This window comes from Miscanthus floridulus, chromosome 10 (genome assembly GCF_019320115.1).
Source record: "Miscanthus floridulus cultivar M001 chromosome 10, ASM1932011v1, whole genome shotgun sequence".
NCBI lineage: Eukaryota > Viridiplantae > Streptophyta > Magnoliopsida > Poales > Poaceae > Miscanthus > Miscanthus floridulus.
The window spans coordinates 39,523,482-39,549,867 of record NC_089589.1 but is presented as its reverse complement, the minus strand read 5'-3'; the positions used below and the strand labels follow the sequence as shown (position 1 = coordinate 39,549,867).

Sequence of the window (26,386 nt, the reverse complement as noted above, 5' to 3'; positions counted from 1 at the left end):
GATGAAGTTGGGCTTGCTTCGCTTTGCCTTTCACTTGAGTCAAGTCCTTGGTGAGGCGAGCTACTTCTTGCTTGAGTTGCTCATTCTCCTTTGCAACCTCTTGTGTGCATGTATCTACAACAACTTTCTCAACACAAACTTGGTTGCACAAAGGTGAATCTAAAAATAAATCATGGCAAGAAGTAGAGGCATCCTTTTTAGGTTTGTCAAAGATAGAACTTTTCTTTTTAGATGCCTTGGTGGGGGTTGTACTAATGGCTTCAGGATTAGCAACTTTATTTGTTAGCTCATCACAATGTTTGCACATGGTTTCCATTTTAGCAAGCAAACTTTTATAAGCATCTTGTGAGCGAGCTAACTTTTCTTTTAATTTTTCATTTTTCTTTACAAGTTGCTCATCATTGATTGTTGTTGCACTAGCCTCAAGTTGCTCAATTTTAGTAGATTGTTCAATATTGAGATTAGCAAATGTCTCATATTGTTCAAGCAAAGTTTTATATGCTTCTTGTGAACTATCTAGCTTTTCCTTTATTTTTTCGAGCTTCTTTTGTTGACTAGTGCAAACTTTAGCATAATTAAGATTTTGTTGCACAATTTCATCATAGGAAGGCATTTCATCATCACTGTCACTTTCACTAGAGGATGAGCTTTCGTTACCTCATGCCATAAGGCACACACGAGAAGAGCTTGATGATGAGTGCTTCCGCCCTCGCCTCTTGTGATGGTCTTCTTCCTCACTTGAAGAATCATCCCATGTCCTTATTGATGTGAGGGCTTGGTTCTTGCATGCCTTCTTCTTTGTCTTGGGTGTGGGCTTGTTTGGACAAACTTCCACAAAGTGTCCTAACTCGCTGCATCCATAGCATCCTCTCTTTCTTTGCTCATTACTTTGATTGGTGAAAATGAGATCTTGGATTTGGATGGGCACACCCTTTACATTGAGCCTTTGGATCATCTTCTCCACCTTGTTGATTAGTTTGATTGATTCTTCATCAAGGTCGGAGGTGGAGGAGGAAGATTGATCATCTTCACTTGAATCTTCATCATCATTGTCATCGTCCTCATCCTCTTCTTCATCTTCACTTGAGGAGCTTGAGCTTGAGCTTGTCTCAACTTGCTTGCCCTTCATCTTCTTTTTCTCGCTACATGTGAGAGCTTTGCCTTTGCTCGATGAAGAGGCTTCATCTTGACCCATCTTACATGACATTTCAAATGCCACTATCTTGCCAATGAGTATGCCTGGGGTCATGGTGCTCAAGTTCTCCATGTTGTGAAGGATGGTGATGATGCTTGCATATTTCTGTTGTGGTAGCACGAAGATGATCTTCCTCACGATGTCCACATCATCTAGCTTTGTTAATCCTATTGAATGGAGCTCATTGATAATTAGATTCAAACGAGAATACATATCACGAACAAGCTCATCATCATTCATTGTAAAGGAATCATAATTTTGTTTAGCTAGACAATGTTTTTGCTCATGGACATTAGATGTGCCATCATGGAGCTGTTGAAGTTTTAACCAAATTTCATGTGCCATATTTAAAGTGAACACTTGGTTAAACACATCCATACTAAATGACTCAAATAAGCAATTTTTAGCTCTAACATTGAAATGAATTTCCTTTTCTTCACTCTTCGTGGGTTTATTAGGATTCTTAATGGGTTTTATCTCGTCACGAGTGACTCTTCAAACACCCAAATCAACCGCCTCAAGGTGGCAAGCCATTCTAGCTTTATAGTAGGGGAAGTTAGTGCCGTCAAAGTGCAGAGGCCTAGAGGTATCCATCCCAACCACTATAAATAGTGTCGGCTCAATGGCGGTTAAGCCAAAGGTCCAAATGGAGCCAACCGGCTCTGATACCACTTGTAGGGGACCGTGACGCCTAAGAGGGGGTGGTGAATTAGGCAACTGTAAGGAAAATGGACCCTTGGCCCATTTACTTTGGATTTTGGTGTTTGATGACCAACACAACCAAATTGGACTAATGAATTTGTAAGTGTTTGTTTTGTAGTCCAATAGGGTGCAAGACATGACTTGGACGAAGGCGACGTGATGATCCGATGATCAACACCTCAAGCAAGACATTAGAAGCACAAGAAAAGACCCAAGATATCAAGCAAAGTCCAAGCATGAAGATAGGAACCAAGCCGTAGGCAAGATCGCGAAGAAACGAGCTCGCAGAGGCGACCGGACGCTGGACCGGACGCTGAAAGCGCGACCGGACGCTAGACCGGTGGCTCAGCAGACAGGCGACCGGACGCGAGGACTGGACACTGGCGGCAACCGACCGGACGCAGAAACACAGCGTCCGATCGAGTACAGAGAGGTTCCAGGCGCGCAAAACTGCGACCGGACGCGTCCGGTGGCAGGCGACCGGACGCTGGCAGCGTCCGATCGGTAGTTCGCGGCTGCAACGGTCGGGACGACCGGACGCGTCCGGTCAGGACGATCTCAGCGTCTGGTCAGTAGCAGAATTGCGGGAGTTCGACCCCAACGGCTACTTTCTCAATGGGGCTTATAAATACAACCCCCAACCGGCCATTTGAGTAGTGTGGAGCTGAGAAAACATACCAAGGGTGTTGATACACCATTCTAGTGATCTCCACTTGCATAGTGCTTAGTGTTTCATCAGGTGATTAGCGTAGGTGCTTTGCGAAGTGCTTAGGTTGATTAGACCACCGCTTATGCGCTTGCTCTAGGTGTATGCCTAGTGTTTAGTGAGGTTTGCATACCTCTTGCCACCTCGTGCTTGCGAGCACAAGAGTTGTACATCGGAGGGGCTTGAAGTCTTGCGAGATCACACCAACCGCGTTTGTGGTGCGGCCGCCACCGTGTACCGAAGGGAACAAGGCCCACGGCGATTCGGCCGGAAGCTTGATAGTGAAGACAGCGGGGAGCATCCGGGAGAGGCTTGCCGGAAGGCACATCGGAGACCCACTTGCGCGTGGGGAAGGCCCGAGGCTATCCACGGAGTTACCCGACCGGGAGCTTGGCCCTTGCAAGGGATTCCTTGCGAGGGGCTCCAACGAGGACTAGGGGGAAGCTTGTGCGCTTCTTGATACCTCGGTAAAAATACCGGAGTCGTCGACGGGAGTTTGCATATCTCTACCTTGCTCTTTAAGCTTCCGCACTTACATTGATCTTTTTATTATCATTTGCGGTAGAGATAGCAACACACTAGCAAAACCGTAGTTGCACATCTAGATAGATTATCTTTTGCATAGGTTTTGCTAGAGGTAGAAAAAAGAGGCCATAGTTTGTAGTTAGAATTTTAAGTTGCCTAAATTCACCCCCCCCCCTCTTAGGCGTCCAAGTGTCCTACAGCAACTTAAAATTCTACTTCTAAACTATGGCCGCTTTTTCTACCCTTAGCAAAACCTATGCAAGAGATAAACTATCTAAATGTGCAACTACGGTTTTGCTAGTGTGTTGCTATCTCTACCGCAAAAGGAGCAATGTAATCAATGTAAATGCAAAAGTTAAAGAGCTAGGTAGAGATATGCAAACTCCCATTGATGACTCCGGTATTTTTACCGAGGTATCGAGAAGCGCTCAAGCTTCCCGCTAGTCCTCATTGGAGCCCCTCACAAGGAATCCCTCGCAAGGGCCACGCTCCTAGTCAGGTAACCCCGTGGATAGCCTTGGGCCTTCCCCACGCGCAAGTGGGTCTCCGACGTGCCTTCTGGTAAGCCTCTCCCAGATGCTCCCCATCGTCTTCACTATCAAGCTTTCAGCCAAAACGCCACAGGCCTTGTTCCCTCCAGTACATGGTGGCGGCCACACCACAACCACGGTTAGTGTGATCTCGCAAGACTACAAGACCCTCCAATGTACAACAATGGTGTGCACAAGCACCGAGTGGTAAGAGGTATGCAAACCTCACTAAACACTAGGCCTAAACCTAGAGCAAGCGCATAAGCGGTGGTCTAATAAACCTAAGCACTTCGCAAAGTACCTACGCTAATCACCTAATGAATCACTAAGCACTATGCAACTGGAGATCACTAAAATGGTGTATCAACACCCTTGATATGTTTCCTCAGCTCCACACACTTCAAATGGCCGGTTGGGGTTCTATTTATAAGCCCCACTGAGAAAGTAGTCGTTGGGGATGAAATTCCACTTTTCTACTACTGATCGAACGCTGACCATGTCCTGACCAGACGTGTCCGATCGTCCCGACTGTTAGAGCCGTGATCAACTGATCGGACGCTACCAACGTCCGGTCACATGCCCCGGATGTGTCCGATCGCAATTTCGCCGCTCTAAAACCTTTCTGTACTCGATCGGACGCTGCAGTCCTACATCCGGTTGATTTGCCGCCAGCGTCCGGTCACTGCTGCTGACACCTTCTATTGTCAAGCCTCTTGATTGCAGCATCCAGTCGCTATACGCCAGCGTACAGTCCAGCATCTGGTCACCTTTGTGAGCTCGTATCTTTGCGATCTTGTGTTCGGCTTGGTTCCTATCTTTGTGCTTAGACTTTGCTTGATATCTTGGGTCTTCTCTTGTGCTTCTAAGGTCTTGCTTATGGTGTTGATCATCAGATCATCACATCGCCTTCGTCCAAGTCACATCTTGCACCCTATTGAACTACAAAACAATCACTCGCAAATTCATTAGTCTAACTTGGTTGTGTTGGTCATCAAACACCAAAATCCAAAGTAAATGGGCCTAAGGTCCATTTTCCTTACAAGAGGTTTCCTCACTAGCAGAGGCAGAGGCAGAACCAGCTCCCCCTGCATTGCCCTCGGACTTGAGCACTCTCGGCCACTTCCTAGCAACTGCAGTCGCCTTAACAGACGAACTCATTAGGTCTTCATCTGGGGGGTTGGTAGAAACTTGAGATTGGATAGCGATGCCAGTAGGGCAGGAGACCCTAGGCTCACCTTGAGCACTCTCGGCCACTTCCTCGACCGAATCCATGGCGACCTTCGCCACCTTTCTCTTCTTGGAGACAGCCTTCGGGGCGTCACCTTCCTTTCTCTTCCTCGATTTAGCCCGGACCGTAGCGACGGGGGCCGCGGTAGACTTAGAGGTCTTCGTGGCCTTGTCCTCCACCGACTTCAATATCTTTTTAGGGACCCTATGATCCCCATACTTTACCTTCATCTCCTCAAACACCCGGATCAACCGGGGCATGGTACCACCGATGGCGCGGCGGGACAGGTACTCCCTCTCAGAAATCTCTCTGAGTATCTTCGAGGCTGATTGTTCCACCTCATTGATGAACTCTTCATCCATCTCATCCTTCGCTCGGGTAAGGTAGAAGCAAGGGCATAACTCCCCCACCGCACTGCCGAAGACCGGCAGTGTCATCCTCACCAATGTCATCTGGGGCCTATGCTTCCCAAGAGGCCAGAAGTTGGACACAACCATCTCTTCGACAAGGTCACGGCCTCCGAAAAAATGGCAGGCCTTCCGAAAAGCAGCGTCGCACGCTGCTCTCTCTGCATCGACCTCCGAAGGGGGCCTCACGTAGGTCGAAGGCTTCATCTCTCCCATGATTGAAGTGAAGGGGTACTTCTTGACCTTTAGCCCAGTCTTCGGAACAACGCCGGGGGTCTTCACGTAGAACCAGTAATGGGGCTAGTCCTTCATGCTCTAGTCTCTGCTCCTCCATGATGGGCTGACAGCATGACTGGGAAGCGGCGACATGAGGGACGCCAGTAGATTCCACCATGGCTGTCGACCCAGGTCCTCATGCACCTTCCCAAGCTACAGCTGCATAGTGCAATCACTGCACAGGTGATTAGTTGAGAGTCCAAGGTCTGGATGTTCGTTTTTTAATATTCGATGAATGTCAATGTCTAGTTCTTGCTAAGTGCAATGATGTTTGCAATATTTCATATCATAGGGCTTGTGTAGAGGAGAAAGTGATGTAATTAAAGGTCGATCATCGTTTTGTGGCGCATGTTGATGAGACTAGTGATTCATCTATTCTATTAAGGAACGTTTTTAATGCATAATGTTATCTTAATTTTTGAGGGACCATGACATTTTTATATTTTTTATGTATAATTAAGGATGACGACGGCTAAAGTGGTATGGATCATGATGATAATATACTTCTTTTGTCCATGAAAAGATGTAATTCTCATTTTTCAAAAAGTAAAATGATTTGAAGTTTGACCTAAAATATAAAAAGAGTAACTAACATTTATTATATAAAATAAGCATTTTATTAAATTAATTATGAAATTTATTTTTCTAATAAACATAATTGAGACATAAAGGTTAATATGATTTCACTATAAGTTTGTTAAAGTTAAGCTATTGACCTATAAAAATCCCATAGTTATAACTTTTTTGGGATGAAGAGAATATGATCTTTCAGTTATGTTTTCTAGTTGATATTTTCTATCCTCAGAGTTCTAACGTATTGCTTGAGTATTTTGAATTGATATTGTAATTTATGTTCTTTACTGTATATATTATATCTTTTAGTGTATGACCAGCTTAGTGAAATTTCTAGCATTCTATTATTTTAGCCTCTCTGTTGGTTCTTTTATGGATTTGCCACTATTTGTATAAAATGTTGATATATTTTCTATAAAGGTGATCAAATTGAGAAAAATTTGACTCATTCAAAACCTAGAATTGTATTGTTTTTGGACCCGCCACTGTTTGTAGATATAAATTTTGATACTATTTTCTATAAACTTGATCAAATTCTACCCCTAAACAATTGAAAACCATTTAAATAACCCATATGACGGTTTGAAGGTAGTTTTGTTGACATGGCATATTAAAATGTCTACATAACCCCATTACATATCAAGAGTTGACTGTACATAACTCAGACTATAAAACCTGATATTGTTGCCCCTAAATCATCTAATAATGTTCAAATAACCCTCTAGATGATCTTGTAGGACTGTTTGGACACCATATTCCACCACACTGGTCTAAGCACCCATGCCTACACGTAGGCCCTATTTCTAGGCTTGCAACCACCGTTTGATGAGCACCACCCTGTCACCTACTCCACCTCATGGCATTCCTCACCGACATTTAGCTTATGCACTATGTATGTGCCCTTGTCATCCAACCCCTCCCACATCCTTGTCCTCCCCACTTTCACTACCTTAAAAAACTGAAGGATGGACGAATGGAGATGTGGGAGGGACTAGATGATAAGGGTGCAAGCATGGTGCTTGAGCTCAGTGCCGTAGACGAGTGTTTGGAGGTGGAGCAAGAGATAAGATGTCACATACTACTTGTTGGGTTGTGGCCTTGTGGGTTAGCCTAAAAAAGAGTCGGAGCTAGAGGGAGCAAATGGGGTATGTTTGCAAGCATGGGTACTTAGGCCATTGTGGCACGAAATAGGTCTAAACGGTCCTACAATATCGTTATAGTTTAGGGTTTATGTAGTGAACCATTGTTACGTTAGGGGGTTGCCTAGATTTCTAAATATGCCACTTTAGCAAAACCACCTTTAAAACCACTTTAAGAGGTTATTTAGATGATTTTCAATATGGAAACACTTAGATGGGGCGCCCGTCCCGTCGGACGTGGCATCCCACTCTGCTTCGCCCGCCTCTCCCATAAAAAACCAAAATTCTCGACTCCACCTCGCGCCATGTGGATGTCCTCCCACCCCACTCCACCGCACCACCGCCGCCATCCCCTGTGGTGCCTCTATCTCGCACCGCGGCCCACTTCGGTGCGCCGTCGCCGCCATCCCCTACGACGCCTGGCCCCAAACCCCACAGTTCCTCTGTCCCCCGCAGATTGGAGGAATCCTCCACTAAGGTACGCTGCTAGCCGCCGCATGACTACAGCTGATGCTAGACCCAGTCGTCGGTGCCTAGCCCTCTGCCTCCAAGCTCCATGCGCATGCTCGGTGACTACAGCGGTGCCTTTGTCCCCGCCGTGCCTAGGCCAGGCGCTAGGAGAGGGGGGTCATCGCTGACCGGGCCTAGGCCAAGCGCGCAGGCGTAGCTGGCCTCCTGCCAGGCTGCGCCACCATCCGTGGCCACCAGTGGTCGGAACTAGCCATTCGCCGCTTTGCTATGTGTCGCATGGCAGAAGAGTGAAAAACCGCATGTTGCAAGCGTACATTTCAAGTGTTTCAGATGTTTCAGAGGTATATTGTAAGCGCTTCAGATGTATGTTGCAAAAGTAGATCGGGATATTGTATATGTTGCAATGTTTGTACACGTACGTTGCAAGCTTCTGTTCTCAATGTTTCATCTTTTTTTCCAACGTATGTTGCAATGTTTGTACACGTAAGTCGCTTTGATTTGTTTGGTACATCCATTTTGCTATGCATCTAGATATAACAATATGTCTAGATACATAGCAAAATGAATGAACCAAATAAGTGAAAGCGACTTATAATTTGGAATGAAGGGAGTATATTGCAAGTGTGTTTATCTGGATATTGCATATGCTTTCACACATATGTTGCAAGTGTTTTATTTGAATATTGCATATGTTGCACTAGATATACACGTATGCTACAAGTGTATGTTTTAAATGTTTCAGTTGTTTCAAACTTATGTTGCAGGTGTTTTATCTAGATGTTGCATATGCTGCAGTGCCCATACACATATGTTGCAAGCGTATGTTATAAATGTTTCATTTATTTCGGACATATGCTGCAACAAATGCTTTATGTTGCAAGTGTTCCATGAGCAGGCACAATAAGGACGCGCAGGCGGAGGTGGTCCCCTCGGGCGCAGCGGTCCCTGCATGTGCACGAGAAGCAAGCGAGCGCGGCAGCAGGCGCGGAGCACAAAGTTGTATCTATAGGCGTGGCAGCAGGCGCAGAGCACGAAGCTGCATCCATGAGCGTGCAGTAGGCACGGAGCACAAAGCTGCATTCATGGGCAGGCAACATAGGCGGAGCACGAGACGAAGCGGAGCACGAAGCTGCATCCATTGGTAGGCAGCAGGTGTGGAGCATGAGGCGAAGTGAAGCACGAAGCTGCATCCATGGGCGCCCGAGGGTATCATTATTGAAAATAGGCAGGCAGCAGTCGCGGGCGTCTAGACGGACGCCGTGTTCATACGTCCGAGCGCTAGTCTATCCCTTCTCAAAATTATAAGAGTTTGAATAATTGATCTTATAAGTGAGGGGGTTAAGTAGGCTCTTTCCATTGTTTTTTATTGTAAAGTATTCTCTTCATCGCACAACGCGTGTCATTCTCCTTTTGCGAGGAATCAAACATTTGCAGCTTCGGCTAAATATATATAAAAATATTAATATTTATGACGTATAATTAACATCATTAGATGAATGGTAAATTTTATTTTTATAATAGACTTATTTGAAAATATAAATATTATTTATTTTCTATAAATCTAGTTAAACTTTAAAAAAACTGACGACCTATTAGATGGAAGAACAGTAACTCGCCAACTCTACTGCTGTGAGGCAGCGTGTCGCCGCGTGGCCGTGAGCGGTGCTTGGAGGCGGAGGTGGAGGCGGTGCGACCGGGGTGAGGTGTGACATAGCCATCGCCGAGAAGCCTGAGAGAAAACAGGATGAGGAGCAGGAAAGAGACAAGGAGGAGAAATGAACATGCGCATGTCCCTCCTGGGCGTTCATAGGTGTTGGGATGCTATGCAGTCTGTTCGTTTGTTGGTTTCAACCAGAGCTTATTAGTTATGATACAGTATTTTTCTCTCACAATAAACTAGCATCAGCCGAACTTATCAGCCTAGAAACCAACCAACGAATAGGCTGATGGTCGGGTGTGGCGTGTGCGTGTGGAGCAACAAACGCATGCCCGACCAATATGAAGTCTTTACCAAAAAGTATTAATATTTATGACGTATAATTAACATCATTAGATGAATTATAAATTTTATTTTTTAATAGACTTATTTAGAGATATAAATATTAGAGCAAAATTCACCGCCGGTCCCTGAACTTGGTCGATGGTGTCATCCAGGTCCCTAAACTTCTAAAGTGATATCTGTGGGTCTATAAACTTGGTAGACGGTGTCATTCAGGTCCCTGAACTTTTAAGGTGATCGCCGTAGATCCCTAAACTTGGCCCGCGGTGTCATCTCGATCCCTAAACTTTTAAGGTGATCACCACAAGAACCTAAACTTGACAAGCGGTATCATCTCTGTCCAAATGTGGCCTAACCTACTCTATAAGCTGGCGTGGCACGCTCACTGTACGTTAGACATGGATCTAACATGAATCAATTAATTAATCATTAAATAATTTTTAACATGAAAATATAAATTATATAAAATAATTTACATCAGCAAAAAATAAATTAAAGTATTAAAATAATTTATAACAACAAATATATTAGGTTTAAACTAAAATAAAAAATACTAAAATTAATTTAATATTTATTTATCATTAATAGTATTAAAATAATATTAAAAATCCTATAGTATTAAAAGTTACTACTAATTTTAGTATTTTAATAGTAGTATTATAGAAGTAATACTAAAATCATTATTAATAATAGTATTATAGTATTAAAAGTTTTAATAATAATGTTATAGTATTAATAATAGGAAAAAGTTACTTCTATAATACTACTACTAAAGCTTTTGAAATAATACTAAAATTAGAAGTAACTTTTAATAGAGAAAAAACATTTAATATTATAGGTAAATTTTAATTTTATTACATTTGGATATTGATGACACCGCTTGCCAAGTCTACGAACATGCGGGGATCACCTTGAAAGTTTAGGGACCGAGATGACACCGTCAGCCAAGTTTAGGGACATGCAGTGATCATCTTGAAAGTTTAGGAACTTGAATGACATCGTCTGTCAAGTTTAAAGACCCATATATATTACTTTAGAAGTTTAGGGACTTATGTGACACCTACGGCCAAATTTTAGAAACCTACGATGATTTTTTCTCATTATTAATACTTTTTTATAAATTAGTCAAACAACTGACGACCTAGACGGAAGAGTAGAAACTCGCCATCAAAAAACATCTACCGCTGTGACAACTGAAGTGAGAAGAGGGCCGCAAAGGCCGAAGTGAACGAAGGTGTCAACGGCTGAACACGTTGGAATGGAGGCCCTGAATGGCCGGAGCTCACAAGACGCTGAAGTCCCTGACCAGCGGGTCCACTCAGCAAAAAGCTATGGGCCTACATGTCTGTGTCCCTGGAGCGTCACGAAACCCACCAGTTTCTTTGTTCGCCTTGATCGTGGTGAATTTTTTATTTCTTAGCCTTTTTTTGAAAAAATTTCACCAATATATCCCAGGAGGTATGATTTCAAAATTTGAACCTTACCTCGGCGTTATCGTTGGTGGCGCCGAGCTTACACATCTCGACGCCATAGATTCTGGCGCCTAGGTCGGGGCCACATTGGCAGCGTAGACGCTGACATGGCAGCCAGCTCGCGCGCCGTGGATCTTGGCACCAAGCTCGGCGCCGTGGATCTTGGCGCCGAGCATGGCGCCAAGCCCTGTCTTACGTATGGGCCCTCCCTTCCTTTCTCTCTTCCTCTCTCTCTACCGCTCCCGGGCCACCACTGCCGCACCCGTCGCCGTGCGTTGCCCCGGTCGTCCGCCCGCGCCGGCCCCGCACCAGCGCCCACGCCCGCGTTGGCCACCGCACCCACTTCCGTGGCCTCGCCGGCCCAGTGTCGGACACCGCGCCCGCGCCCACCGTGCCGGCCGCCCGTGGCCCCAGCCCGCTCGCGCCGCCTCGCTGCGCGGAGTGCCTGTCGTCTCGTGCCCGTCGCGCGCCACCGCCGGCCTCGACCCCTGCAGCGCCCGGTCGCGCCACCACCGGTTCGGCTTGTCGCCCTCACCCACGCCCGGCCTCCGCTGCGAATCCGTCCTAGGGCCATCGATCCCGGCTTCTGCTGCGACTTTGTCGACGTCTGCGAACCCGTCCACATTCCTGCCGTCAGCCGTCCTAGGGCCGAGGGCGGTGGCCTTTGGCAAGGGCCGAGGGGAGGGGTGTTGTCCGCCTAGAAGGCCGTAGCAGCCGCCTTGCTCGAACAGTTCGGATAGGGCTGTTTGCCTACAGCGTCGTCTGCTCAAGCTCTTGAACTCGTCGACCAATTTATCCGCATTAGCAGTATATCTACTACACGTAGGACCAAATCTTCGATCTACAAAGAGAAGTTAACAGTGGGTACAAGGCAGATGAAGACGACGACAACAACAATGGTACAAATTCACAGGAGGCACTCTGCAATGATCCATATTGCACCTGCCATAATCACAAGAACAAGGGGCCTTCGCCGTCACCCCCGCCACCACCACCACCAACAATGGGAGGCTACTGTGGAGAAGGTGTAACATAATTTGCTATGTAGCCACACTATTAGGACGACCCTATCTTATTCACATGGCACATTCATGTGTTTCTTGTGCTTATTGTTCGCTTGAATTACCTAAGACATGTTAGGTTTAGTTCAGGATCTCTATACTCTAGTTCGGTACATGTTCTTATATACCATTTTATGTGTTGTGTGTGTTGAATTATATAATGTCCTACTTTGTTAGGTTTTGTTTGCAGCACGTGATCACATTTCACTACGTCCACAATATTAAACGGGAAATTATGACCACAAATAATGAAAACAACTACATAATAAAAAGTCCAATACAATGACACATTAAACAACACAATAATACTAGAAGTACGTGCCGACAAATAAAATAACGCAGTACATGACCTAAGCATGTCCATACTTAAAGTGTATTACATGACAACACAATAAAAAGTCCAACAGTAGACAACATTGTTCATGAATAAACCATAGAACTAGCAAGTAATAGAGACTACTGAGTGCAACGAGGCCACTTTCCCTTCCTCACGGCATCGGGATTCTTCTCCATCCCTGCTTTCGCTCGGCGTGCACGCTCAAGCTTCCTCTCTTTCTCTCCTCCTGGTACGCAGCAACACGCCTCCTTTTCTCCTCTTCCTTGTGCTCATTTTTGCAGCCTCCTCTCTGCATCTCTTCTCCATCATCTCCTTATTCTCTGCCTTCCACCGCAATAGTTCTGTATCCATTCCTTGTCTTCAGGCTTGATCTCAGTGTCGATCCACTGCTCAAAATCACAGAGCGGTGAAGGGGTCTGCAACAAATGCAATTGTTACAAAACAAAAAAATCATGCAAGATGTCATATGACACAAAATAACTATTACACAACATCAATTCATCACCATCTTGTTAATACGGCGCTAACGAATTATAAGCTCAAACGTAAAATTAGAACACATCCAATACCTCTGCCTATACGTGTCTTCTTCATCGGAATTGACTATCTTGCAAGGATCGCCGCAAAAGCACATGGGCACTGGAACACCACTAGGCAGAGGCAATGGGTCAAATGCATTTCTGGTCATCCGGCCATAACTATAATTTAGCTATTTTCGTTCTAAGAACCGAAAGCAATTAACATTAAACCCTACACCTAGAGTTTCTCATTTGATCTACAACAATGAACCCATAATATAACAACGTGCGATGAGGTTACCTTGGTTTGGTAGCTTTTTCCACGTCTTGGCATCCTACGGTTGTATAATATAAATATTAAAATTGCATGAAAATCTAAGTAATGACGATTATTAAGTTGAAAATCCGACTAATATATACCGAATTGATTTGAAAAAAAACTAGGAGGAAGCGAGGATACCTTGCTCTCGAAGATCTATGGATCAAATCAAAATTTTCAATGTCCAATATGCCGATTTGTGAGGTAGGGCAAAGTGAGGAGAGAAAAAACCCGAGAAGGAGGAGAAAGAAGAGGAAGAAGGCTCGAGCAGGAAGTTGAGCGCTGGGTTAAAACACAAGCTCGGCGCCAAGCTCGACGCCAATAATCATGGTGCCAAGGCGCTGAGCTTACGCCAAGATCTGCTGCGCCGAGCTGGCTACCATGTCAGCGTCCACGCCGCCAACGTGGCCCCGACCCAGGCGTCAAAATCTATGGCGCCGAGACGTGTAAGCTCGGTGCCACTAACGATGGCGTCGAGGTAGGGGTCTAGATTTTGAAATCATATCTGGATAGGTGAAAATTTTTCAAAAAACAAGGGCTAAAAAATAAAAAAAAATGATCGTCTTCAGGTCACTTTCCCCACTTCTCTGCCCTGGTGGTGATGCTGGTGCCTCCCCGCCCCGCCACTCCACTCCACGAGCTCTCCTCGCTGCTGATTCCTCAAAGATCAACGCCCAAGGTTGGCGTTCATCGATCCGGAGACAGCCGCTGCGGCGCTGCAGCAGCTGCCGAGGTGAGGCCCAATCTTTGATTAACAAGCGTGCGTTGGCAATCTTTGATTAACGGCGTCGTGTTCGCGAGGCCCCTCGCTTAGGGGAGGGCGGCGGGCGCGCCGGGTAGGTGGGAGGCGGGCGGAGCGAGTCGGCGGCGTGCTCGCCGCCGGCCCCGGGCGGCGGCGGGGCGGACGGGGTTAGGGTAGGATTTGAGATTTGGGGAAATCTCCCATGTCCTCCGGCCCTAGAGGGATGGCCGGGGGCGGTGGCGGTGAGGCGAGGTGGCCACGCGTCAAAGCCTCCTCTTCCTCCTGTTGGTTTGCTCCCCTCGCATCTGCTAATCGATTGTTGTTCCAGCATATTGGACGCCGGCCACCTGCTCGACAGAATGCATCCTGGGGAAAGCAGCAAGAGAGCGGTCAGCAGCGTAGGCAGCATCGACGCCCTGCCGGACGGCGTCCTGGAGCATATCCTCGGCTTCCTGCCTGCGCCGGAGGCTGTGCGGACGTGCGTGCTCGCCCGCCGCTGGCGCTACCTCTGGAGGTCCGCCCCAGGCCTGCGCGTTGGGTAGTGGCTGGGTGATGGCCCAGGCCTGCTCGTTGGGTGGCCGGATGATGGCGAGCAGGCCTCGCCACTGGTGAAGGAGCATCGGGAGTTGGTGGACCGCCTGCTCCTCCTCCGCGGAGGTTCACCGCTTGACACGTGCGACATCAGGTTGGGCGAGTTCCAGGACGATGACGTGCCACGCGTCAACTTCTGGGTCTGGCATGCTATATCGTGCAAAGTCAGTCAGTTCACGCTCGGTATCTATTGGCATCGCTATCTTAAGCTAGACGATCTGCCTCTCGTCTCCCAGCACCTCACCAGGCTACAGCTGCGTGGAGTATGGGTCCACAGCAGTTTTCTTGACTTCTCCAGCTGCCCAGCCTTGGAATATCTGGAGTTGCTTTGCTGTAATCTCTTGATGGTCAAGAATATCTCATCTGACTCCCTGAAGCATCTAAGCATCACGGAGTCCCGCTTCCCTGATGGATTGAATCAATCCATGTTCAGTGTTGTTCTACAGTCTCCCAGACGCACTCGCATTTATGCGTCAAATCTGGTTTCACTGCGCCTAGATGGCCTTGAGAACTTGACTCCCATGCTTGACAGCATGCCATCACAAGTCGTGGCATTTGTCCGAATAACAGAGGATTGTTGCGACTTCTGCGTTAAGCTATCTGAACCAGACATCACAGATTGTGTTTGTGAGTTGTGTGACAGTTCTCGTGGTGGCACCAGCTATGGTTGTGTGCTTTTCAAAGGTTTATCAAAAGCTAAGAGTTTGGTGTTGGTTTGTACTACATCTGAGTATGACACGGTATGCTTACACTCTGCCTTAGTTATATTGATTTGAGTTCTTCACAAGTTGAGGATAACCCTTTTTCCAAAGCATTATCACAACATTAATTGCTGGGAGTTGATAGATGCCAGTTAGATGGGATTTGGATTTTGCATGCGGTGCCACCAGCTATGCTTATTAAACTCAAACCATAAGCTCAGAATGAACATCGTTCTATCGTCTTTGCATGCTGATTCCCCAGATTCTTTTCAAATGGGATATGAGATGGTGCCCTGTGTTCAGCATGTTAAAGACCTTGGTGCTCAATGAATATTGGTGTGTTCTTGATTATGCTAATCTATTGCTTCGTATTCTTGAACACACACCAGTTCTTGAGGAGCTCACTCTTGAACTTTTTTCTGAGGTACATACTATGTAAACATGAAACTGTTTTATATTAAAGACTTATTATTGATCTTGGAAATTTGTTTTTGTCCACTACAGGGGCCTAACTATGAAGTGGAGATGAAAGGAAGCATCAATCAGATGGAGCGATCAGCTAAGATTTCAGAATACCTTAACATAGTCAAAATCAAGTGTCAGATTGTTGATGAAAGTGTTCTCAAAGTTTTGGAGTTCCTACGCACCTTTGACATATGTAAGCTAACTTGCAACTTTCTGCTTCTTAAATGTTCACTTAGAATTATTGACAAAGGAACACCCTGCCCTGCATAGAAATTTAGTTGGCAGATAAAATCAGAAATTTATACATGGAGTTATCGAAGTTGAAATCTATTGCATAGACATTGAGATATATTAAGTAGACTTCTATAATAGTTCTGACTGTTTGAGCTGTTGATTAGTTTTGACAAAGATGACCTAACTGGTTTGTTGCGACCATATTCGGCTCGCTTTTTAGTACTGAACAATAACACAGATATTAACATTTAATTTTTCTAAGCAATCACAAACTGTATTGACATATTGTCCTGCAGCCTCCCCATTTTCTTGAATGCTAGATATGGTCGGTTATACACCTCTGTCATTGAGCAGCTCTAACTCAATTCTTTACACAAGCTCATTCATGCATTTGATTACCATGAAACTATCGCTTCTCCATACTTTTGTAGTTTTGTTGATTAAGCATACTTTTACTCACCTCCTGCAGGTATCAACTTATTCATGTCTCAATCATTGCTTATATATCTTTATGTTGGTGCCTCATTATTCAATCTCTGTTTATTTATGGAAGTATGTTCATAGTTTATATATGACTAATAGTGTTCTCTGATAATATTGTAATGTGTCAGATCTATTTTTCCTATTTTAGTTTTATTTCAGTTTCCTTCGGCACTTGCTTTACCATCCTTTAAGAGGGTAGAAACGTGTATCCCCACATGTTTTCTCTTTTGATATGTCTTTGTACTTTCCAAGGGTTGCAGTTTGCACAGATATTAGAATAACACATGTCCTCTTGTTTTTTATTCCCTTTACCCGTCAGATTTCTTGGACCTAAAAAACAAACATAAATATATTCTCTTCTTTTGAACTTCAATCTTTCAGTGTTTAGAAAACACGTGTGCTCTGCATTTCTTCTTAAAGGGTAGTTTACCTAGGTGTATTATAGTTCAAAGTTGAAATTGTTGTAGTTCATCATGGTTAGAAAACTATGTGTTAAATAATTAGTCATTGGTTTGATCCATTGTAGGTTAATTGAGCATGTTCAATCAGATTGGGCAGAATGTTGGTCAAGTGAATTTCCTATTCAGGGAAATGTGTTCCTGTAGTTTGAAGATTCTGTCTAGTAACTTTCTGGTAAAAAAAATTGAACTCTGAATTCAATTTGTCTTCCATTTTTGTACAGGTTTTGGTTTCTGAAATGAGCCGCTAGGAACATTTGAGGTATCAAGGAATCTACTATCTTTCATTGTTAGGAAGTGCAAGGCTAAAGTTCTCAGCAACAAAGTTATCACCTCTGGTACAGAGTTAATTGGGCGCGTTATGTTCAGTCATAGACTTCTAGTTACATGAATGTGCAAAAAATGGCAACACAAATTGTTTGGAACTTTAAATATCTAGTTATATCTAGCGTATGAGGGTTTGTTTGACAATCTAGACTATTTAATGCCCCATTAGCATATGTACTTTGGTTTAGGGTTGTGCTACTAAGGTGACCTCTCTTGTACCATAATCCGTTCACCTCTCTATGTTGTTGTATGCAATGATTCGATGGGACATCTGGTAGCAAGATTGGAAAAGAAAAGGTGACATGTCTAATTTGTCATTTACCAAATTTATTTCCTGAAAGCTTTGCATTTCATGCAAGGAGTAACTCTGTACTATTACAAGTTGATTGGATCAAAATTTGAACAAACAAGAGCAGTATATAGCGGTGGTCTATTGACTACTATGGTAGGCTGGTAGCCTGCTGGCAGAGTAGAAAAAACACAATGGCTAGAGTAAGATCCTTGGCTGGTTCAGGTTTGTGAAAACAGAGCACAAGAATTTTCCAGGAGTACTTGAAAAAAGAGCTGAATATATAGAAAAGATGTATTTCTAGCTCTAGGCCCGAGTACAAGTGTATACCAACAACGAATCAATGTACTTATAATGGTAAAGTGTCAATATTTTTTGTGCAATAAAGTGGTCGTTTTCCTAGTTCCCAACCTGACTTCATGCATGTTTAGGTAAGAAAAATCCTTTTCATGCACAATTAAGCTGTAAGATGCCGAATTTGTTTAGAGCACACGCCTGAATACCTTCTGATTAGTTTGGAATGCTTTTCATTTAATTTTTGAACTAAAACTTAATTTTTATCATGTCCTTTGTTAAGAAGCTTTGAATTTTACTTGAACACATGCATATGTTTGGAAATTACATGAAAAAAATACAAATTCTCAAATCATGAATTTAAATGCTTTTTCTCGAATTTTTGGAGTAGAAAAATATAGCATTATAGGATGGATTTTAGTTTGAAGACTACAAGCGATATGATGTTAGATCCAAGCGAATGGGTCATACTTAATTTTTTCTTCTCCTTGCAAATCATCAACCGTTGTGCCTTTTCTAGGTATATAGTGTTTTTCTATGCATATATATATATATATATATATATATATATATATATATATATATATAGTAAAAACTATGTATCTAAAAAAACTTAAAATTTTGGAATGAAAGGAGTAACACTTTAAAAAATTTATATATAGCGATTCTTATTTTATTATTAAATTACTTTTTAATTTCTCCCAATTCTTATTAAATTGGCTAATAAAGGAACAGACACACGTGATAACTTTCTCGGTCATAGTAAGTAAAATGACGTCACTTAATCCTACGCCGTGACAACTTTTTTTTTTTTTTTTTGAATTGCTTGCCTTTCATAAATCAGCCGGCCGAAGCCTCAACCATGATCAAGTCATACACACATGCTGGAGTAACACGCCACACCTCCGAGCAATGTGAACTAGAAACCTGACGAGCTAACAAATGTGCAACCTTATTACAACTTCTACTAATAAAAGAGAAAGAAAACTCTTGAAAGGCAAGGCTAATTTCCTCCATCTCCTTCAGAATAGGATCAATGATGGATCTTTGTGACTCCTCCTTCCACAATTGCACAACCTGGAGACAGTCGGTTTCCAAGGCCACCCGACGTAAACCCATCTGTGCAGCAAGCTTCATGCCATCCCTGCACGCCAAGGCCTCCATGGAGCAAACATCAAGACCACGCTCATACCAGATTGCTTGTGCCGAATAGAACGCGCCTTGATCATCTCTGATAATGGACGAGGTTGCTCCTTGCTTGCTTTCTTCAGAGAACGCAGCATTATGAAGTGTGTGGAGCTCACGGCAAGTAAAATGGGTGGAGCTCATTATGAAGTGTGTGCAGACTGTCAAGTACAAAGTTAAAATCAATGGCTGCCTAACTGAAGAATTTGTTCCAGAGCGTGGCCTAAGGCAGGGTGATCCACTATCTCCCTACCTCTTCTTGATATGTGCAGAGGGCTTCTCCACTTTACTTCAGAAAGCGGAGGATGATGGCCACATTGGAGGGGTGAAAATTTGCCAAGGTGCTCCAAGCATCCCTCACCTGCTGTTTGTCGATGATTCTTTGATCCTAATTCGTGCAAACGGGGAGGATGCAGCAAAGTTACAGGGTATCCTGAATTTGTATGATGAGCAAAGACAAATCAGCCATTATGTTTAGTAAGAACACTTGTAATGCCAACAAGACAGCTGTGATGCAAAGATTGGGGATTATTAAAGAATCGTTCAGTGATAAATATCTTGGTCTTCCGATTCATGTGGGCTGCAATAGATCTCAAGTTTTTGGCTTCGTGAAGGACAGAGTCTGGCAAAGAATCCAGGGGTGGAAGGAGAAGTTTCTGTACAAGCGCCAAGGAGACAGTTGAGCAAATTTTGAAGCTAAAAGGGGATGTTCGGCTGAAAACAATTTTTATAATGAATAACTGGTGGCATGAGCGTAATGCAGTTCGGGAGGGTGAACTGAGAAGATCGGCGGATCACATTGCTATCCTGAGCGGCCGACAAACTCTGGAGCTGACGGAGATGGGATCACCTGGTTTGGAGACAGCCACTAGACAAGGGCGGCAGAGGTGGCAGCGCCCCCATCAAGGCATGCTGAAGATGAACGTCGATGGCTCTTTCAAATGTCAAGATGCATGTGGAGGCTGGGGATATGTGATTAGAGATGATCTGGGAGGTATCATCCAATCAGGCTGGGGCCGTAAAGACTTCGCCTGCAGTCCGTTACATATGGAGCTTTTGGCGTGTCTTCAGGGACTCAGTGCGGCGGTGCAGCTTGGCATTCAGTACCTGGAACTGGAGACCGATGCGAAGCAAGTTGTTGATGCAATCAAGGGAAATGACTTCAGACTTTCCTTGGTTGGAGGCCTCGTGCATGAAGTGAAGGAGTTGTTAGCTGAAAATTTTACGCAGGCCTTAGTGCTCTATGCCCCACGTGATTGTAATCGAGTTGCTCATGAATTAGCTGCTCTAGGTAGCAAGTGTGAAGAGGCTCAGCCCTCAGTGTTGGCCGGAGTGCCAGATTGTATCATGTATTTAGTGTCAGGCGATTTAGCCGATGTGGTTGATTAATGGAATCATGAATTCCCTCAAAAAAAAAAAATGACGTGACTTGATCCTACGCCACATTGGTGACATACATGATACATGAAAAGTGGCAAACACGAGTTACCATTTGTCACATAATACCTCTCATGAGTGAAAGAAATGATTAGTTCTTAAAAATGGGAGTTGCTAAATAACAGGCGCCTGATTTTTACATTCTTTTCAGGTGACAAACACCATCCATCTAGTCTAAATCCAACGATCAGTAATCATTCTCAACCCTGGCCGTACACCTTTTCCCTTGCTAGTAGTCCATCGTCTTCACTTTCAGGCACATGTAGGATATGAAATGTGCTTAAAAATTTAGTTTCATATTAAAGTGTCCACACATGGCCTTATCGTCTTCCCTTTCCCCCACCTGGCCACCTCCTTTGGTTGTCGTCAAATTTCTTGATTCCTCCGGCTCTCGGAGCTCCACACTGTGGGCTGCCTATCCTTGTGGAGTAACTCCGCTAGTATGCTAAAGCCTTCGCTGAGGTGAGGTGGCTGCAAGTCATAGCCTCCATCGGGGGGGGGGGGGGGATCCACTGTTGTGCTCAGGTATTCCTTGGCAAATCCAATATTTTTTAGCAAAAATTTATAAGTTTGTAGAGGTATATACATGTACTCGCTCTATTCCAAATTACAAGTCATTCCAAATTTACTAGAGAGTCAAAACATCTCAAGTTTGACCAAAATTATAAAAAGAATTACAAAAATTCATAACATCAAATAGTTATACTATGAAAATATATTTAATAAAAAAATCTAATCATACTTTTTTTTATATCATAAATATTATTATTTTATTATTTTAATTTGGTCAAATTTAAAATATTTTAACTCAAAAAAAAAAGTTTAATGACTTATAATTTATGACCGAAGCCAATATAATATAATTATGGACTCAAATTATTAGTTTCTGTCATTTTCTGGCTTTGATCATCCAAGCCCACAGCACACACCCGCGGCCCATCTGGCCTTTCCCAATTCGCATTCTCCACTCCCGGCCCACGACTCATCCAGACACGGAGACGAGGCGGCTACGCTCGTGCAGAACTCTGAATCCATCGAGAAAAAAAACGCCGGCCCACGGGAACCCTAGGGCAGCCGGCTGCCGGCAGTGTCCCGCCGCCCCCGCCCCGCGCGGCTGCGCCGGTGCGCCCCTGCCCTGGGTCCGTCGCGGCTCACGCTCGCCAGCTCCGCCTCCGCGCCTCCGCTGGCCGACGCCGGCCGCCTGCTCGAGCGACGAGCGCTCGCCGCTTGGCCTGGCCCGGCCTCGGCCCCTGCCATCGGCCGTCTCAGCGCGTTGCCGGTACGTGGACATACCCAACATTAAAATCCTGAGTCCGCCACTGGCCTCCGTCTTCCTCGCCCCCCTCCCCTCTCCCCCGTCGCATTCTCTGACGATCTGATCGTTTCTTGGTCCAGTATCATCGACGCCCGGCACCTGCTCGACACAATGCATCCAGGGGAAAGTAGCAAGAGATCGGTGCCTCCAGCGCTCGGCAGCGGAGGCTGCATCGACGCCTTGCCTGACGGCGTACTCGGGCACATCCTCGGCTTCCTCCCAGCGCCGGAGGCCGTGCGGACGTGTGTTCTCGCTCGGCGCTGGCGCCACCTCTGGAGGACCGCAACTCGCCTGCGCGTCGGTAACTGCAGTGAGTATGATGGGACATCGGTGAAGGAGCAACGGGAGTTTGTGGACCATCTGCTCCTCCTCCGTGGAAGTTCGCCTCTGGACATATGCGAGTTTGGGATCGGTGAATTACATTCCGGTGATGAGTCGCGGGTGAATCTCTGGTTCCGTCATGTCGTGATGTGCAGAGCTCGGGTGCTGAGGCTGCATGTGTTTGGCCACATGTTTCTTGAGCTAGACGACCTGCCTCTGGTTTCTCAGCACCTGACGAAGCTATACCTTTGCTCTGTACGGGTCCAGAATAGTTTTCTTAACTTCTCCAGCTGTCCAGCCTTGGAACATCTTGAGCTGGTTGATTGTGATCTCAATTATGTTGACAAGATCGCTTCCAAATCCCTAAAGCATCTGAGTTTGACTGATTGTGATTTTGATCAAGTTGACCAATTTCGCTGCATTCGCATTTCTACCCCAAGCCTAGTCTCACTACATCTGGATTCCTTTGACGGTACTCCCATATTTGACAGCATGCCATCATTAGTGAAGGCATTTGTCCGAATAACTGAGGGTTGTTGGGATTTCTGTTATAAACCAGACGATTTGGATTGTACTTGCCTGTTGTGTGATGGTTTTGATAGTCGAGGTAGTTCTGTGCTTCTAAAAGGTTTATCTCAAGTTCAGAGTTTGGTGTTGATTTCTGCACCCAACCAGGTATACGTAAACTTTACTTTAGTCACATTATAACTCTATATGTCATTCCCTTATTTCCTGCATTATCTAAATCATTACTCAACATAGGTAGATGCTAATTATAGGACTTACCTGTTGCATGTATTGTGTACTGTGAGAAGTATTTCGTCTAACCTGTTACTTTCATTTTTCCAGATTATTTTCAAAAGTGATTTGAGATGGTGCCCTATGTTTAGCAATTTAAAGACCTTGTTGCTCAATGGCTACTGGTGTACACCTGACGATTTCAGTGCATTAGCTTGTATTCTTGAACACTCGCCAGTTCTTGCGAAGCTTACACTTGAACTCTTTTCTGAGGTACACTAATAGGCAGTTTTTGCATATGTATATGAGAAATGTTACACACATACACTGCTTCTTGATAGTGGGAAAAAATGATTTATTTCGCTGCAGGGGCCTAAGTATAAAGTGGAAATGAAAGGAAGGTGCAATTTGATGGAGAGATCAGCTAAAATTTCAGAAAACCTTAACATTGTTGAAGTGAAATGTCAAGTTGTTGATGAGAGAGTTCTCGAAGTTTTGAAGTTCCTGTGCACCTTTAACATAAGTAAGCTAACTTGCAACTTTCCTCGTGATTCTACCTGAAAGTTCACTACAAAATTATTGACAGACGAACACCCTGTTTGACCTGTTGATTAGTTTGGATTGAACGCAAAGCGACAGAGCTACCCATATTTGGCTTGCTCGTTACTTCTGAATAATACCATAAATATCAGCATTTAATTGTTTTAACTTTTAAGCAATAACACACTATGTTGATTTATTGTTCTGTGGCCTTCCCTTTTTCTTAAAGGCTCTTTAGATATGATGTCAGTTAGGTGCCCCTATTGACTGAATCAGCTTTCACTCAACTCTATGACTAGCCACAACGAGGCTTTTTACTGATGCTGAAAGAAGAGAGTGTTGAACATGCCATTGTGTTAACCGATGCTGAAGTAAAAAAATGCAAGAATTGAGTATGATTCTTGATTTGGTTATGTACAAATGAACAATGATTTCTTAACTGATGGATGTGGGAAGGCACGGAAGGGAATGGCTGTAGGTTCTGACAATTTGTTCCCACATCCATTCAAGCATCTATGCAAAACGCTGTAATCGATCGATCGTCTCTGGGCATCGGCATGAGCAGGGTACGGAGATTCTTTTCGGCACCGCTCACGCTGTGGCCAGTTTATATACAAACTCGTTCATGCATGACAGTCCAGTATCCAATAAACTATTCCCACATGTTTCCTGTTTTGATTCGTCAGTTCTTATTTCCAAGTGGTACAGCTTGCAGAGATGTGAGAATAACCCATGTCCAGGTGCTTTTTATTCCCTTTTACCATGATCAGTTGTCTTGGACCTAAATGAACGCATTCAAATGTTCTCTTCGCAAAGTTCAAGCTTTCTGTGTGTGCTCTCAAAAGGGTAGTTTGATGTATTCCAGTTTGAAGTTGAAATTGCTGTAGTGTAATATGGCAAGAGAATTATGTCCCAAACAACTAATCATTGTAAGGTTAACTGAACATGCCAGTCACATTAGGCTGAACCTTGGTCAAGTGAATTTCCTAGCAAGGAAGCATGTTCCTGCAGTTTTAGGATTCTGTCAAGTAACTGAACTTTATGTTGCTGTAAATAACAATCATCTCTAAAGTTACTGCGCCTTTTTTTGTTGTACAGGTTTCACTTTCTGATATGAGGCTCTAGGAAATTTGGGCTGTCTAGGGATCTACTATCCTTCATCTTTAGGAAATTCAAGGCTAAAGTTCACTGCAACAAGGTTGCCATCTCTAGTGCACAGATAACTGGGCGTGTTGTATTCTATGTCAGTTAGACTTCTTGTTATATGAATGTGTAAAAACTGGCAGCATAGGTTGTTCAGAACTTTAAATATGTAGTTGGATCTGGCACATCATTTCGCTGTCATTTCTTTCACTCAGAGATCATGAGGGTTTATTCAACAATCTGCACCAAGTAATTAATGTGCCTTTATTACTACATATATTTTGGTTCAGTATCGAACCTGGTAACATGACTGCTCTTAGTCCTAGCATAATCTGTTCACATCCCACTGTGGTAATGTGTTCAACGATTTAACATGACATCAGGTAGCATGATGATTGGAAAAGAAGGGTGACATGTCTCATTGGACATGGCAAATTATATCAAGAAATGGCTGCATTCTATGCAGGGAGTAGTGCACTTCCAACAAATTACTTGTCTTCTATCCCTCAAAAGTTTATATAGGTGATGTCCTACTATTAGTAGTAACATGTCATTTTTTCTTTCTTTATTCAATAGACTACCAAAAATCCATGTCCAGTTTATCCCTCTCTCGTGGACCCCTCTAGTAAATGTGTAAATATGTTTTTGTTATGTATCTAGATATAACGTATATCTACGCTATATATATACTTAGAAAAGTCAAAATGACTTATAAATTGGAATGGAGTGATGATTTTTTGTCATATAAATAGAGAACTACTACATTCGTTCCTAAATAACTGTCATTTTTTTTTTGTTTTCGTGTCGTAAGTTTACTAGATTTGTATCTCCAAATAAATTTATTATGAAAATCATGGTTATTAAGGTGGTAAGGCAAGGTGTGGTGATGGACTACTGCCTTGCGCTTAAGCGACTAAAGCGTGAGGCGAGGCGACGTCTTAAGAATTTAAGCAAAACTTAAAGCATCAGTTAGAGCAGTAGTTGATCAAGAAAAAAGAAAAGTAAAAAAGGATAAGAGAGTTCAGAAATGGAGTGGCCCAACCCAATAGGCAGCCGATGTGCCCCTCCCCCTCCTGGCGTGGTGGCTTCATCTAGCGCCGTCGCTCTTCTCTCTCGATTCGCTCGAGCGCCTCGCTTCTCTCTCTCTCTCCCCCCCCCCCACCCCCCACTACTATTCTGCCTCCGCCGAATGTGCTGCTCTGCTTCACTCTCCCCTCTCCGAATCCGCCCCTCTGCTTCCCCTCCCTCGTTGCTCAGCGCTCAGCTCTACAGCCGCCGGTGTCCCCTTTCAGATCGAGCGAGAGATGGCAGAATCGAGCAGACCAGCACCAGAATCGACGAGAAGACGATGGAATCGAGCGGGCCAGCATCAAAATCGACGAGGAGACAACGGAATCGAGGGGGGCATCAGCATGCGCATAAGGTGACAAGGCGCCGCCTTACCCCTGAGGCGAGCCTAGAGCGCCCTACGCTTAAGCGTCGCCTAAGCGATGCCTTAATAACATTGATCAGAATAGATTCATTGATCTATCTAATGATTTTAATTTTGTACCATAAATATTATTATTTTATATATTAGAGTGGATTTTCTGCAACAGTGGGTAGCTGTCCTGGGGGGTTGTGGTACCTGCAAGCCCGCCTGGATCTTTGACACGTATTGAACGA

General features: G+C 44.3%; 1 protein-coding gene and 1 pseudogene across 1 annotated transcript; both read left to right on the top strand.

Annotated features, from left to right (window-relative positions):
* The first annotated feature begins 14,033 nt into the window (after positions 1-14,033).
* Positions 14,034-18,126, top strand: LOC136490060 (F-box/LRR-repeat protein At3g59190-like; annotated as a pseudogene).
* Positions 18,127-21,689: 3,563 nt separating this feature from the next.
* Positions 21,690-25,190, top strand: LOC136490059 (putative F-box/LRR-repeat protein At3g44810). The gene is made up of 5 exons (XM_066486552.1): positions 21,690-21,943; positions 22,060-22,975; positions 23,150-23,311; positions 23,408-23,561; positions 24,677-25,190. Exons 2-5 carry the CDS (start codon positions 22,091-22,093, stop codon positions 24,688-24,690), a joined length of 1,215 nt encoding a protein of 404 aa, XP_066342649.1. The 5' UTR covers positions 21,690-21,943; positions 22,060-22,090; the 3' UTR covers positions 24,691-25,190.
* The last annotated feature ends 1,196 nt before the right edge of the window (positions 25,191-26,386 follow it).

What these genes read in the sequence shown, in the direction of transcription:
- LOC136490059 (XM_066486552.1), top strand. Translation starts at nt 22,091, where the DNA reads ATGCATCCAGGGGAAAGTAGCAAGAGATCGGTGCCTCCAGCGCTCGGC. An exon ending in TGATTTCTGCACCCAACCAG is followed by an intron (nt 22,976 to 23,149) that starts GTATACGTAAAC and finishes TCATTTTTCCAG; the next exon opens with ATTATTTTCAAAAGTGATTT. An exon ending in CACTTGAACTCTTTTCTGAG is followed by an intron (nt 23,312 to 23,407) that starts GTACACTAATAG and finishes ATTTCGCTGCAG; the next exon opens with GGGCCTAAGTATAAAGTGGA.